A 15,199-nucleotide genomic window follows, 5' to 3' on the forward strand; every position below is an offset into this window, starting at 1 on the left:
GAGAGCAAGGAGAACAGCAGGCCCCTCTTACCCATCCCCCACATGGCTAGTACATCCCAGTGGAAAACCAGAAAGGCACCTGCAGGAAACACGGCAGCGGCAGCCGCTGCCTCTCCAGCTGGCAAACGCACCTTTTGGCTAAAAAAGAGTCTATGGGTTTTTTTCCTTTTTTCCCTCTGTTTTCTTAGTTTAAAATAAATATTTCCTGTAGTGAAATAAAAAAAAATAATAATCCTTATTTTGTTCCTCCATGCCCTGCATCAGCTGGAAAAAAACACCTGAGTGTCAAGTTTGTAAGGCCTCTGCTGTATCCTGCCACTGCAGACCAGGTGAGGGGGATTCTGTCCGTCCTTGGCTGCTGGGATCCCTCCCAGGATGCCCAGCAACCTTTCAGTGCCCGCAGGATGGAAACAATCTCTCCTTCCAAGGTCTCGCAGCATTGCTCCCTTCTCCTGCCCCTCCGGTCACGCTGGCGTTGCCACACCTCCATCGAGGTCGTCCCCAAATGTGCATCTCCCGCATTCTCCTTTGGGACAGCCGGGATCTGCCTTGTAAAGTGGTTTGGTTTTCTTTAAGAGTCTTTAAATCTTTCTTGCAGCCTTTTTCAGCTATGATCAGAACTGAAACTCTCAGCCCAAACAGCATCGCTCCTGCTGCCTTGGTCCAGCATCGTAAACAGGTGAAGCCGTGAGTTTAAATAAAAAGACAAATATAAATTACTATATTTAAAAAAAAAAAAAAACAAAAAACCACCACATAACCTGAAGGCAGCAGCTCCTTATAAAGGTAAATTTGTAACATTTTTAAAATGTCTTAATTTAAAACAACAAAAGAATCAGTTCTGTAACTACAGAAGTTGCAATTCCCTTGACCCTAATGTTGTGTTAAGTCTCTGTATAAAGATTAAAAACCAGGAAGAAGGTATGTTTATTAGGAATGATGTTATAAAGCAGGAGAGGCGAGTTAGAGGGGAGAGGAGGGGACGTGGTAAATCATCCCTGAAGTAGCTGGCCTTTCTCCAAGGCTGGGGATAGTGGCATGGCCATATCCACGCTCCTTTTGCAGGTACAAACACTGCTCCAGCCCTCCAGCTCCGCTGGGACTCCAGCCATTCCATCCCAGTTCACCAGCAGCAGCCTGGCTGGTCGTGGATGGAGGTGGGAGTGGGACAGCAGGGGCCAGGGTACCACCCAGCCATCCCTGCTCATGGCCCTGGAGCATCTCTGGGTTGTGCTTCCCTGCTGCCGTTCTCCAACCCAAGCATCGTCCTTGGAGGGTCCCCGCGGTGCCGGTGGCCTCCAGGCACCAGCATCCCGGGAGGACCTGTCACCATCCTTGGGCGCAGCTGCCCCACTGGTGGGAGCTGAGCATCTCTCTGCAGGTCTGCTGGTGATCGCCTGCTTTGTCTCGGCATCTGCGTCGCTGCCAGGAGGCGATCCCACTCTGGGGACGAGGGGGACTTTCCCTTTCCTGTCCTTGTGGGTGGGCGGCTTGGCTGTTGCCCTTAGTGCCTTTTTCTTCATGCTATCCATGGCTATCGCTTTGCCATCAGCTTTCCATGCCTCCACGCCAGGGCTACCTAGGAGAAGAAAGAGTGGTTAGGGACAGCAGGGTCTTCACCTCCCCATCCCAAATAATCCCCTCCAGCCACAAATGCCACCTCCAGCCCAGCCCAGGCAGCGGAGCCAGGAGCCACTCACCTGCGCCTCCCCAGCCAGCCCAAGCTCCCCATCATCGTGCCAAATACAAATACACATACACCTTCACATAACTATGTATAAATCCTATAAATACATATAAACACACACCCAAGAAGAGTTACCTACTTGGAGGGATGCTGGCCAGCCTGCGAGCTTGAACCTGTAAGAAATAAAGCTGTTGGCAATGGTCTCGAGCAGCAGCAAAAGGGTGTCTGTAGAGTGAGGGGTGGTGGGACTGTCACTGGTGGGATGGGACAGCCGCAGGTGGCAGGTCTGGCATGCAGCGTGAACGCTGCCACACTCCCAGAATATTCCTGAGCCATCCACTCCTGCTGCCCTTGGAGGGGGAGGAGTGGCCTGGAGGTGACTGATACCTCCTCGATATCCCCGGGATGACTTTTCTCACCCAGGCAGGCAGGGACAAACCCCCTGGCCCCACCGGCACCCCCAGCTCAAGCTTTCTCCCTCCACAACCCATGGACAAAAGCTAAATGTTCTGCTCCACAGAACCCTTGGTGGGACAAGGATGCTGAGGGACCATGCAAGTGATGGATGCTCCCACCAAACAGCAGCATCTGGGAGGCAGATGCAGCTGGATCTTCCCTGGAAGAGTCCCAGGGAGCCACTGGCATCACCAGTGCTCCATGGGAGATGCCGGGCTACCTACCGAGCTGCTGCCTAATGGAGTCATGCCAGTGGAGGTTCAGCAGGTCTGGGTAGATGTCAGGGAGCTGCTTGAGCGCCAGGAGCTTCAGCATGCGTGATGTGCAGCTCTTCAGCTCCAGGTCCCTCAAGTGCCTCTCCTCCGAGAGTGTGGTGGGGCGCAGCTCGACCTTGTGCTCCTGCAGCACTTGGTCAACGGAGGTCCCGGGGAGCTTGGGGAAGAGCTTCTCCTTCACCACATGGATGGGGATGAAGACAGCCCCTGCCCGGACTACGTGGGGGAAAGGACACTTGCGAGCGAACATGAAGGTCTCCAGCTGAGAGCGCAGGTTGGTGAGGAGAGTGGCCACGTCCTGGAAAGCCAGCCAGATCTCCTTGCCTTTGGTGGGCTTCTGAGGTTCAGGGATCTTGGAGCCATTCTTGGGCTTGGGGGGGGATTTGGGCATCTCTCCGAGTTCCTCCGCTGGCTCTGCCTTCTTCAGCCACTCCCATAGGAGCTCCGGGGAGGACCTGGACACTGAGCACGAAATAATGTCACAGAGCGAGGTGTGCAGGGTGGTGAAATATTGGCCAGCGGAGGTCTGAGGGGCAGGGGCCTCACACTGCCCAGGCAGCGAGACGCTCTCGTCTCCCGGCGCACGGGGGGCTTCGGGCAGTGTGGGCTGCTGCAGGTCCAGGCGAGCCCCCCGCAGAGCGGAGGTGCTGGGCTGGGGGCCAGGCTGCGGGGCCGGGGGGCTGCTGGCCAGTGGCGAGGCAGGGGGGGTCCGCAGCGGCGGTGTGGGGGTGCTGCCGGAGGGGGCTGGCGGCAGCGGGCTGGGCTGGGGTGCACAGGGGCTGCCAGCCTGCTGAGGGGGCGTGGTGCTGGGTGGGAGGGAGCGCAGGATCTTGTATTTTTTGAACATGAAGGTGGCCGAGCTCTGGAAGTTGCTCTTGTCCCCAGAGCCCACCTCAAGTAGCAAGGGCAGCGACTGGGGCTTGACCCCCTCTCCCACCTTCACCTTCCCCCCTGGACCCTCTTTCCCCTCCTCTGCATCCTCCCTGTCCAATGTCCCCTCTGTGCGCCCGATGGGTCCCTGGGTCTCCCCAGCTTTCACCAGTCTCTTCTTCACGCTGAGGTCCAGTGCCATGTCCTCAGGGGCTGGCTCCCTGCTCCCCACCCCGCCAGGGCTTTCCCCTTGAGACCCCGGGTCTTGGGGCACAAGCTTTGGCTTTTCGGCGGCCCTTCCATAACAGTTTTCCTCTTGACTCTGGACAACGCCGCTGCCTGCCTTCAGTGCCCGGCTGGCTGGCAGGCTGGACATCACCGAGACATCTCTGACGGCAGCGGGCTCACGGCTGCTCCCCGTGATTCGGGGTGGGGTGTCCCCCCGCAGATGCTCTCTGGAGAAGGGGACCCGGGCTGAGGCCTCAGTCCCCTCCAGGTAGTCTCGGTAAGGTGCCAGGCTGAAGACGTTGTTGATCACTGGCATGGGTGGGGAGGAAGGAGAAACCTCGCCATTCCTTGGGACTTTCAGCCCCTTTAGGGGGGAGGCAGCCGGAGAAGGGGGGACAAGGTCCTTGGCTGCATCCTTGACCTTGCAGGCATCTCCCTTCTCTACGATGATGGGAGCTGGTGGTTCCCCGTGAGGGGTCTCCTGGGGGGCCGGGCTGGCCCTCCTCCCTGGATAGGGGTGCTCCTGCTCCCCCTGGCTGGGCTTCACCCAGCCCTCTTCTCCTTTGGGAGACATCTCTGCAAGCCCACCGGAGCCTGCGGGCACCTTCTCTGGGACAAAGACAGGTTGGAAAGCACTGTTGTGCCTTGCTGCCACTCGCCGCCGGGGACTTTCTGCCTGGCGCTGCTGGCAGCCTGGCTCCGTGCTGGCAAATGAGGTGCCGAATACGGCCATGTCACTGGGGCTGAAGGCAAAGCCAGGGCTCGGCAAGTAGCCGGTTCGCCGTGGCAGCTCAGCATCTCTTGGCAGCGCCGCCGACTTGGCAGGTGGTGATGCCACCGCACTGGCACCAGCTGCCCTCGGCACATAGGTGTCCAAGGAGCCGGGAAAGTAGCTCCTTGGGGCTTGGGGCTTCATGTAAGCTCCGGGAAAGGGCTCCCTGCTTCCCACAAAGCCGAAGCCTTTGTAGGTGCTGGGCAGGGTGCTGGGCTGTGCCTCCACGGTGGGAGCTGGGGGGTGGCAGAGGAGGGCAGCCTTATGGAGGGGCAGCGGGTAGTGGGTGTGCGGGTAGCACACCGGCAGCCTCTCCCGGTACACTGGGCTGGTGGGGGGTGGCTGGAGCTTGAGCCAGGGGTCCGGGCTGAGGCTGGGAACCTCAGGCACCTTCCGCTGGCTGTGGGTAGCAGGGCAGCTGGCTTCCAGGAAGGGAGTACCAGGGGGCCCCCTGTATTTCTCAAAGGCAGTGTAGTAGGGGGAGAAGGCGACAGGGGAGCCCACCTTCTCCTTGGTGGGCAGCGTCAGGCTGGGGTGCAGCGGCGGGAGGCTGGGGTCAGAGTGGGGACCCCTCTTGTGCAGTCCGGTGCCGCCATGGGGTTCGCCAGGCTGGAGAGCGTGGCTGGCAGGGGTGGCGGTGGGCAGAGCCCAGTCTGCATCCCCCGGTCTCTGCTGCAGGCTCTCCGCCCGGGGTCCCAGTGGCAGAGCCATCCTGGGGTCCACAAAGCACGCTGGGGCTCTGTACACTGGCTTGGGGACAGCCAGGGGCACCGCCTTGTTCACTGCCACAGGCTTCTTCACCGGGCAGGGGTGTCCCAGGGTCATCGGTGGGCTAGTCCACTTCTCCCTCGCCATCAGCAGCTCCCGCATCAGGCCATCCTTGCACTTTTCAGCACCTGGGGGCTGCAGCCTGGTCCCCAGGCTCTCGGGTCGGTACAGCAGGCAGCTCACCAGCGGCCCCTCTGCTGGCATGGGCTGGCTGCCAGCACCGGTGCCATAGTGCAGGTAGGTGGCTGCCGGGCTCCAGCGTGCCAGGGGCTGCTCGGGGCCATCGGGGCTTTGCAGTGGGCAGGCGAAGTAGGAGCCCTTGTAGTTGAAATGGTTTTCGGAGCTGGGGTTGGGCACAGGGCTGGATTTGCAGAGGCCATCGGGGAAGCCAGTGGTGGGTTCTGTCTCCAGCCGAGGTAGCTTGTTGAAAATCACGGGGTCCAGAGACTCCAAGTGCCGTTTTGAGGCCATTTATATGTTGCTGTCGGCACCCCAACTGGGGTGTGCGACGGGAGAGGTGAGCTGGCCTTCCTGAACAGGAGAGAGAGAGAGAAAATTAATCATGAGCAAAGCAAGTCCCCATGGCAAGCACTCAGCCCGTGGTGGAACAGCACAGGGTGACAGGCTCCAACAGGAGCTCCCCAAAAGTCAGCTTGCCCACATTGGCTGGAGAAAGCATGTTGGTTTTCATGTGTGGCTTCTCCTTATTCATTTGCGATGCTTGACATCACACTGGAAGCCTAAAGGAGAGGAGGGGAGCCATGGAAAGCCCTGCTCGCCTTGCAGTCAGCCTCTGCCAACGGCAATGGGGGCTTGCTTCCCTTCTCCCATCCTCCTGGCACCTGGCAGAGATCCTAAAACAAAAAAAAAAAACCCACCCCAATTGAGGAGCAACGTTTGATCCTTGGTGTGGAAGCTAGGGATCCAGTCAGGGGCTCCCCTCCCTCAGTGTTCTCCAGGGCAGCCCTGCACGAGCCGGGGTGGGAGCCCGAAGCCAGTGGGGGGGTGGTCCTGGCAGGCTGGCTGAGTGTTTCTCCATCCGCCTCCTTGGAAAAGCCCTGAAAAGCTCTCACTGATTTTGTGTCAAAGCCTCAGTGAGCGTCTGTTGCAGGCAGTGGGGAGCAAAGCCAGTTCAGCTCAGGTGAAGAGCCAGCAGACTGTGGCAAGGCACAAACACAATTCCCCACCAATTACACTTTTCAAGCTAATCTGAGGCTTTTCCCCCAATGCAGCAGCCTGCAGCTCAGGGGGACCCTCTCCCTTACGGTATCTTCTGATTTTGGGCTGCTGCTGCTGTGGGGCCCAGGTGCTGGCCCGCAGTGTCAGGCGGTGCATGCCAGCAGGTGGAGCTGGCAGACCATCCCAGCATTGCCCGGCCTTCCCAGGCATTGCCCCACATCCCCTAAGTATCGCCAAGTATCCCCCCCAGTATCTCCTGGCATCACCCAGCATCCCCCCAAGTACTGCCCAGCATCTCCTGAGCATCCCGCTGAAACACCTGAGCATTGCTTGAGCCCCAAGAGCATCACTGAAGCATCACCCAGCATCCCCCAACATCAGCTGGCATCACCTGAGCATCGTGTACATCACCCAAGCAAGCCCCTAGATGCACCTGAGCATCGCTGGACCATGGCCCAGCATCCTCCCAGCATGCCCAAACATCACCCAGCATCTCCCAAGCATGGTCAAACATCACCAAGCATCTCCCAAGCATGGCCCAGCATCCCCCAAGCCCATGGATGGACTTACTACAGCAGGATCTTGTGTCTGTTCTTCACCTCCTGTGGGTTTTTTTGGTTTTGTGGCAAGAGTTAGCAGAGAAGCAAAGAAGGAAATGGAGGAAGAGAGCATGGAGATAAGGTAAAAGCCTTGTCCGCAGAAGGGGAAATGGAGCAGATAACTGGGGAGACTTGCGAGTGTAGATAAAGACCCGAGAGTGGTGACTGCTCTGCAGCGCAGCTGGAGTCCAGAGCCGAGCCGCACACAGCCTGCTCTGGCAAACCACAGGCTACACCCTGCCAGCTCTCCCTGCTGTGCAGGCAGAGCCCTGCCAGACCACTTACAAGCAGAAACAGGGGTCACAAGTCCACCAGACACCCAGCTGCGAGTGCGGGTGCCCCTGCCCAGCTGCAGCCCTGCCCCACGCAAGCCCAGCCTGGCCCAGGGGGACCAGGGGATGGCCCAATGCAGACCTGCCTCTTCCCAGCCCCAGCTCAAACCCAGCAAAATAGCAGCTCTGGCATGACTGAGCAGGCTGCACCCCTCTGCCATTCCTTCAGGTTGGGTTTCTTTTCCAGACTTCAACAATTTTTCACTTTCCAGGGAAGATGCTGCTTCCCTGGACTCCTCTGAAAACCTCTTTGGTGGGTCGATGCTTCCCTGCAGTTGAGAAGGAAGCTCATCTGCCCGCTTGCACCCTCAGAAGCAGCTCCCCAAAGAAAGGGGTTGTGGGGTGACCGCATCATTTCCAACAGCTTTATCCTCAGCAGCCTCAGGGTATTTCCAAGACATCCAGTACCAATTAAATTTGCCATCACTTGGATCCAGGGAAAACGCTCCCCTCAAATTGAAAAAGCTTGGGGAAAACCCCAAGAAACTCCAAACCCCTGCTTTCCACACAAGACCCTGGCCCGAGGCAGGAGGTGGACCCACCCAGGGGCATTGCTGCAGGCTCTTCCATCACTGAGATGTTCTGGGGGGCTGTGCCCAGGAGAAGTTGGCTGTGTTACCCCTTTCCCCCCCGCCCCCAACGAGCCATGGACTTTCCTTACACCCCAGCTGGGAGGATGTGAAGCGGGAAGGGGCTTGGCCGGGCAGGCAGTCCCAAACTGGGTTATTTTCCTTTCCAGCCGACCGCTCTCCCCACCCACCAGGGGCCAGAGAGGGATCTCTCGGGAGGGTGGTGTTTAAATCTGTCTCCCTGGGAGATGCTGCGTGGGAGGGAGATGGAGGTGTGGGATCCTTCCACACAGTGTTGGTGCTCAGGGTGGACAAGCTGAGACAGAAACCCAGGATCTTGTGACTTCCAACATTTCCCCACTGCTTTTTCCCCTTTCCCTGAAATGCACCAATCTACAAAACCCGCGGAGTCAGGGACATTGTGCAACCAGCCCTGCCGTCACTGTGGGACCGGGTTACGCCGCCAGGCACATTGGCAGTGCCGATGCAATCGCCCCGTTTCCAAATCGCCTGCAACCACAGCAGCGGAGACCTCTTTTTAGCAGGGGAGGAAGCAAAAGGCCTTGTAACCCTGTTACAAGGAGACCTTTCCCCTCAGGATTACCCCAACCCCTTCCCACCAATTCAGTAGGAAAGCAGGCAGCCAGCTCTGACTTCCAGCCTTGCTGGAAGGATGCAGAACAGAGCAAGTCATCCCAGAGCGGCAGCCGGAGCCAGCCACGTGGATTCTCTGATGTCTGATAGGGGCTGAGCTCATTAACCTCATTAGGAGGAGGGCACTAATGGGCTCCCTCTCTTCATGAAATACACTGGGGCTTTGCCCTGGACGGTGCCATCTCTACACCTGCGCCATTTGAGACCCAGGAAAACAGCTCTGCATTTGCTGTCACCGTCAGCCCTTCCCCTCTGGGACTATCCCCTTGCAGCCGGCACGGTGATGCCCCCCTTCCTTCCTTCTCCCCGGCCCCCTTTCCTTCCCCCCTGGCTGCAGGAGAGATGCTGGGGCCGGGGTCCGTGGGGAAGAGAGGGGCACCCGGGAATGGGGGCCGGGGAGGTGCCTGGGTGAGCGCTAACACGTGCAACCAGCGCCTGCAATACTGAAACTCCACGGCTGGGAAAAGCAGTGGGCGGATTAAACACAACTGATTTATTCCTCTTTTTTTAACTTAAAAAAAAAAAAAAACTTTTTCCCCCTCCCTCTTCTTTGCAAGGGTTTTTCCCAGAAGGGGCTGTTTGGCTGGGAGGGAGAAAAGTAAAACCAAATGAAAAGGAGCACGTGCTGCCTGGCTGTGTGCAGGCGAAACCTCCCCGATAAGCCCTCGTGGGCCACAGCCAGCTTTATCTGCCACATTTCAGTTGTCAAAAGGGCACGGGAGGGGTATGCAGGCTGCCGGGGAAGGCTCAGATGCCTCTTTTTGCTCCGGCAGCTCCGAACAAGCGCGGCCGTGTCTGTTACCGCCGGGGCGGTCAGGCGCAGCACACGGCTCCCCGGCATTTCCTCCCCAGGATGCGATGCCCTAACGCGGCAGCAATAAGCGGGAGCCTCTCATCGCTGCCTCCCGCCTCCTCCATCGCCACGTGATGCGAAGAAACAGCCACCAACTCCCAGCCAGCCCGCAGGAAGCGGCTATCAAGAAATAAACCCCAAAATCTCCTAAGCCCGCCGGCACCAGGCATCCCCGGCCATCCCGCAGCCCTCCCCCCTCCCCCCCCGAGACACCCCCCCGGGGTCCTGCGGCAGAAGCCCAGTAACGGAGGGGGGTTTCCCCGTGTCACCCCGAAGCCAGTGGACTTCTCCCCTGGTAAGAAGGCTGTTTCCCGTCTGGCTGCAATACCGGTTTCACAATCGCGGGGACCTTGGGTCCCTGCCGAGGTCACCTTTCCCATCTCCCTGGCGGGCTTGGATGTGATTACCGGCAAGGCTCCCCCCGCTGAGGCCATTTGGGGGAGCAAGCAAGAGGCCTCAGTGGTCCCAGTTCCCTCCTTTCACACCTCACCTCTCTTCAGAAAAGTTTGCAGCTCCCGAGCTTTTCCCAGGTAGGCAAAAGCCCAGCCGGAGCCTTCACTCGCACCAAGCCAGCTGCTTTTTAAGACAGCATCCTCACTGAACACACACAGCATGCCATTGCTTGCATTGCAAATTAGGCTGTTATTCCTGAAAAAGCCCCAGCAATATTCACTTTTCCAAAAAAAAAAAAACTTAATTAAGCGCGTAGCAGCCACCAGAAAGGCAGAGCGACTGCCTCCAGAGCCACAGCTGAACATTTAGGGGATTAAAACCCCTCCGATACACAGGTCCAAAGGCGTCGATCCAACTCCGACCCGCCGGTGTCACGTCCCCGCGGCCACGGTCAGGCAGGGCCAGCCCCGCGCTCGCAGACCCCGGGCACCGCAGCATCCCACGCCCCTGCCCGGCCACGAGGCACGGACCCGGCGAGGGCTGGCTGGCCGCCGTCCGTCTTTCTGTCCCCTCCGCAACACCCGCAGCCGCGGCATTTGCGCAGGCAATGCTGTAGTGACCACCAAAATAACCCTCGGCGCGTTTATGCTCTCGCAAGGGAGCTGAACGCGCCTTCTGCCCCGCGTACTCGTTGTGCACCAGCGGCGTGATCTAAACTGTCCATAAATGGGTAAAAACCCTGAAACTGGAGCCTGAAGCCCATTTTTCCCTGCATCGCCCAACGAGAAACAGATGATCTGGAGGAAGACGTTAATGCAGGGTACAGGAAAGTGAGGGGAAACCCTCCGGCAGTGTACGCGCCTGGCCGGGAGCTCTACCCCCCGAGGGGAGCTCAAAGGCAGGGCGGTGGGGGGCGAGGCAGCGGGCCAGGGGTCCCCGGCGCCCCCCGCCCTCCTGGGCAGGGGTCGGAGCCCCGGCTGCCGCCCCCGCACCCCCCCCCCCCCCCCGGCCCCGGCACGTACCCGCTGTCCTCCCGCAAGCCCACCGGGCAGCGGCGGCCGGCTCCGGCCCCGCACTCACCTGCGGCGACGACGCGGTGCCTCCCCCGGAGCATCTCTACGGGGCCGGGCAGGGGGCTCGGCGGCGGGGGGGGGCCCGCTGCCGCTGCCCCGCTCGGCCGGCAGCCTGCATTGTGCGGAGGAAGTGGGAGGAGGAGGAGGAGGAGGAGGAGGAGGAGGAGGAGGAGGAGGAGGAGGAGGAGGAGAGCGAGGGCTGGGTGTGCGTGTGGGCCGGCCGGAGGAGGGGAGGGGACGGGACGGGATGGGACGGGACAGCCCAGCCCAGCCCAGTCCGCCACATGTGCGCTGAGCTGGTCGGGGCTCTGCCCCCGCGCTCGGAGCGGGGACCCTCAGTACGGGGTAATTACGTTACGGGGAACCCCCGCAGCGGGCAGCCCCTGGTACGGAAGGGTCCTCGTTGCAGCAAGAGCCCCGTTATGGAGGAGCAGCCGTATAGCGAGCCTACGCTGGGGGGAAGCCCCATTAAGGGGAGCCCCCATTGTACGGAGCCCCCATTAGGGAGGAGCCCCCACTGCAGGCAGTCCCCATCAGGGAGGAGCCCCCATTAAGGGCAGCCCCCATCTCAGGCGGTTCCTGCATCGTGGGGAGCTCCTGTTAAAGACTAGCCCCCACTACAGGGAGACCCCCGCCCCTTGCAGAGGAGCCCTGGCACAGGGATGCCCCCCAAGCCTGCGCCCACCAGGATCGGGGGCTGGATGCAGGCATGGATGCAGCACCAGAGCCTGGGTTTGGCTGGCACGAGTCCGTCCATCTGCACACAAACGCTTTCCAAACTCATATGCAGGGACAGAGGGAAACTGAGGGATGCACTGACGGTCTGGGGTGGGCTGGGGATGGTTTCTCAGCCCCCCTCACGGTGACCCCCTACCCCAAAGAGAAGACTCTCCTCCTGGATTTAACAACCCCCTGCACAAGGGACCCCCACACAGCACAAAGAGTTGAGCCCCAAGTCTATTTGCTGGCATTAACATTTAGCGTTTATCCAAGGAGTCACGTATGAAAAGGTCCATGCAAACATTTCCCAACTAATAATTAACCCTCTTAAAAGGCCCGTAAATACGATTAACCCAGTGACATAGATGCTGTGAGATTAAGTGAGTTGCCCAAGGCCACAGAATGAAGCGGTGACAGAAGCTTGACACCCATCAGGAGAGAGAAATAAAGATTTCTAAGTGAGAAACAAAGATTTCTACTTTTCAGATAGACTTTTCTTCCAGTATAGTCCAAGTTGCTCCTTGTGCAGCATGGAGGTGCTTCAAAACACTGTCACCTGAGCACAGTTCTATTGGAAACCAAAACCTCCAAGCATCTTCAGATGGCAGATGGCAGGAGAAGGGGGAGGAAAATGGTTCACTTGAAGGTTTCTCAAGAGAACGAGCTTTACTTTTACTAAATGTAAAGGCAATGCGATGATTACTGATGGGGAGCGGGCTATATGGATTATTTTAGGAAGGGATCTACCCCAGCCCCGGCTCACTGAGATGTATGAAGCCACTCACACTCTTTTTGGCCCCAGTTCAGCCCAAGGCTTAGGAACATGTCTAAGTATTAATACAGGTGATTAAGGTCCTTATTAAACAAAGACTGAGAATACAGTGTTTGAATTCTCCTCTCTGTGGCCTCACAGCCATTATTTTTCCCTTACGGCTTTCTTTAATTTATAGCAGTTTTGTGGGAGCAGCAGTTGATTCCTGCAAAGAAAATAAGTAGCTGAGAGGAGCTGGCTCTGAATTTCCAGTCCCTTAGCTCTGATGTTTACACATGATTACTTTGTCTGGAGTTCATCGATCATGTGCTGCCGTAATATTTTCTTTGGTCAACTTGTAATGCAATTATATAATAATTATTATATATTTAATTTTTAGATGTTATATATTAGTATGTAATATATAATAGTTATTATATATTAAAATGAGTAAATGGGAGGATAGGAAATCTTATTATTTGGAGTTATGGTCATTAAAAAAATATCGATGTTAATTTTTACTTCACTGGACAGAATTGCAATTCACTCGACGTGGCAGATAATCCCTTTAAGCTCGAGCTGGTTAATACATTTGCTGAACTTTATGCCAGAAACACCCTTCCTCATCTGTATTTGCACACATCCCTGCTGCCAGTCATTCAGATGAACTCTTAAAACTAAATCTTGCCAAAATCTTCTCCCTGGTTTTCTGTCTGATGGGGCTAATTTTTTTAATCTGTAATTTCTGCAATATCCTTTTCCTCCTATAAAGAATTTTAAATGCTGTGACATGTGGCATGAGGTTTTCACAGCAGCCTCCTCTAATTTCTAGGGGATCTTTTGTTTTTATGATGACTTATTCTAAAACACACATTATTTCCCATACAATCTCCTTCTTGAAGTAACTCAGTCTTGTATTTCTCTAGAGCAGAAAGAGGGGTTTCTACCTGTCCTCTAAGCAAATACCTGCTCTGTTTTCTTCTTTTTGCTGTGAATTTCCTTCTTTCTTGACTTCCTGCGTGATTCATCTCTTCATTAGCAACTGAAATCGGCTGAGCAGTGACAAACCTGCTCCTTGCTGAGGCATCAAACCTGCTGGCACCATGAGCACAGCAGACACCAGCCTCAAAAGAAACCACTATTTTTTTTTTTTTTTTAAATATTATTATTTTTTAAAAAAAATTTTAAAGATATAAGCACTTGGGAAAAAGGCCTTTGGGGAAAGGTGGGTGGTGATTCCCAGCTCTGAAGCGCTCAGGGCATGGCTGAAACTCTTTGCCCCTCCAGCCCCCACCATCCTCCGTGGTGGGCGAGCACCCGGGGGGCTCAGGGACACGGCTGATGGGGAGCAGCACAGGCAGCCTTGCGGTGTTGATGTGAGCCTGGGGAGGTGAGGGTTTGACTGAATTAGTCAAACTTTGGCCCTGTGGTTTTCAATTTTCTTTTTGAGGCTTCTCAGCCTTGGCAGCGATGGTGTCTATCTTCAGGTTCATCGCTTGGGCGATTTGATCTGTGGTTTGCCGTGCTCGGGCTCCTTCCTGGTGCTCAGGAAACCTGCTGGCTTCAGATTGCCACTGCCTCCAGCGCGCCAGCTCCTGGGATGGGTCCCCAAATGCTGTGCCCGAGGTGGGGCACCCAATCCTGGGTTCACCCCTTGCAGGCACAGGGATGAGAGGGCTCAGGGTGGGAGCTTGAGCATCAGGCTCCCTCCTCCTGGCAGCGTTTTAAGTTCAAGTCATCGCTGCTCCCCAGCTGTGCCACTTCTCCTGTCCCCCAAAAAGGGTCATTTCTTGTCCCAGCTTGTGCTCCCCAATTTGTCCTGGTGCTAATTAAGCCCCTCAGGGGGAGTTAACTCCTTTTAGGAGGGCACTACCCAAGGTGACGCAGGCCAGCAGTTCAAGTGATGGGGAAGGGTGGGTGGGGGGTGGCTCTGGGGTACCTGGCACCTGGACTTAGCAAAGACGTGGCCGGGGGACAGATCGCTGCCTGTCTCCTCTTCCTGCGGCAGGTTGGTCCAGGAGCATCTTTCCTTTGTTCCTTTTCCCTCTTCTTTTTCCTCTTGTCTTTGATTTGTTTCCTTATAAAGTTCTGCTCTAGCTTCTGGAGCTGGTAAGCTTTAGCTGATCTCTTGGTGACAAGGAGAGGTGAGATTTAAAGGTCATCCACCACCCACAAACACCACAGCTACCAAGTTTTTAAATACAGCATCCTTCCGAAAAGGCCTTGAGTTTTCTCCTAGTACCTGGGCAGGCTTTGGAGCGGGGCTGGCTCCTTATGCAGTGATGAGAAAATCCCCTTCACCTCCTGAAATCATCTAGCAACCCCCAAACTAGCCAAACGAAGCCCAGGCGGAGAACAAGAGATGCCTGCCGGACCAGTGTCCCCATGGATGCTTTCATGGAGGATGCCAGGAAGCAGCCGTGGGGCCTGCAGAGGAGCTCACTGCCATTTTAGGGTCTCGGCAGCAGTTGTTCCTGGTTTTCTCCTGAGGAGGTTTCCTGGAAATTTCTTTGTTTTCTGCTTGGTGTCAACTGAAGCGAGCGTGGGAAGGCGGTGGGCGGTTTGCCCCTGTCTGGGTCTCTCCCACCAGCAGCTGCCTGCCCTGCCCATGGGCAGCCTGCCTGCCAGGAGCGGGGCTGCGGTAGCTTGAGAGGCTCCAGGGTGACGTTTCGGTTTGTGCAGCTGCACGGCCTCCCCCGCTGCAGGACGTGATGGCTTTTTTGGCTCAGGAGCCGTTTTCGAGGGGAGCAGGTGACAAGGTCCTCTTCTGCATCTGGAGCACGTCCCATATGGGATGAAGGACAATCCCCTGGGTGCCGTGGGGAATTTGGGACACCAGCACCCATCACTTTGTCCAAGCAGACAAGAGGTGGCTTTAACCCCGTCCCACCGCACCCAGGGCTCCCGCCGCGGACTTTCCAGCCTCGTTAGCAGCTCTCGCCTTGGAGACATCCTTGGAGACATGAAGGTCCTTGATGAGGCTCTAATTATTGAGCTAATTGGAATAAGAGAGCTGTACA

The 15,199-nt window shown here is 56.9% G+C and overlaps 1 protein-coding gene across 1 annotated transcript; it reads right to left on the reverse strand.

Annotated features, from left to right (window-relative positions):
* Positions 1-903: 903 nt before the first annotated feature.
* On the reverse strand, positions 904-5,620 carry C7H15orf39 (chromosome 7 C15orf39 homolog). Its single transcript, XM_075714044.1, has 3 exons — positions 2,368-5,620; positions 1,823-1,860; positions 904-1,575 (listed from the first exon to the last, which is right to left on the reverse strand). The coding sequence occupies exons 1-2, from the start codon at positions 5,525-5,527 to the stop codon at positions 1,823-1,825; spliced, it is 3,198 nt and encodes a 1,065-aa protein (XP_075570159.1). The 5' UTR covers positions 5,528-5,620; the 3' UTR covers positions 904-1,575.
* Positions 5,621-15,199: the final 9,579 nt, after the last annotated feature.

This window comes from Pelecanus crispus, chromosome 7, assembly GCF_030463565.1.
Source record: "Pelecanus crispus isolate bPelCri1 chromosome 7, bPelCri1.pri, whole genome shotgun sequence".
NCBI lineage: Eukaryota > Metazoa > Chordata > Aves > Pelecaniformes > Pelecanidae > Pelecanus > Pelecanus crispus.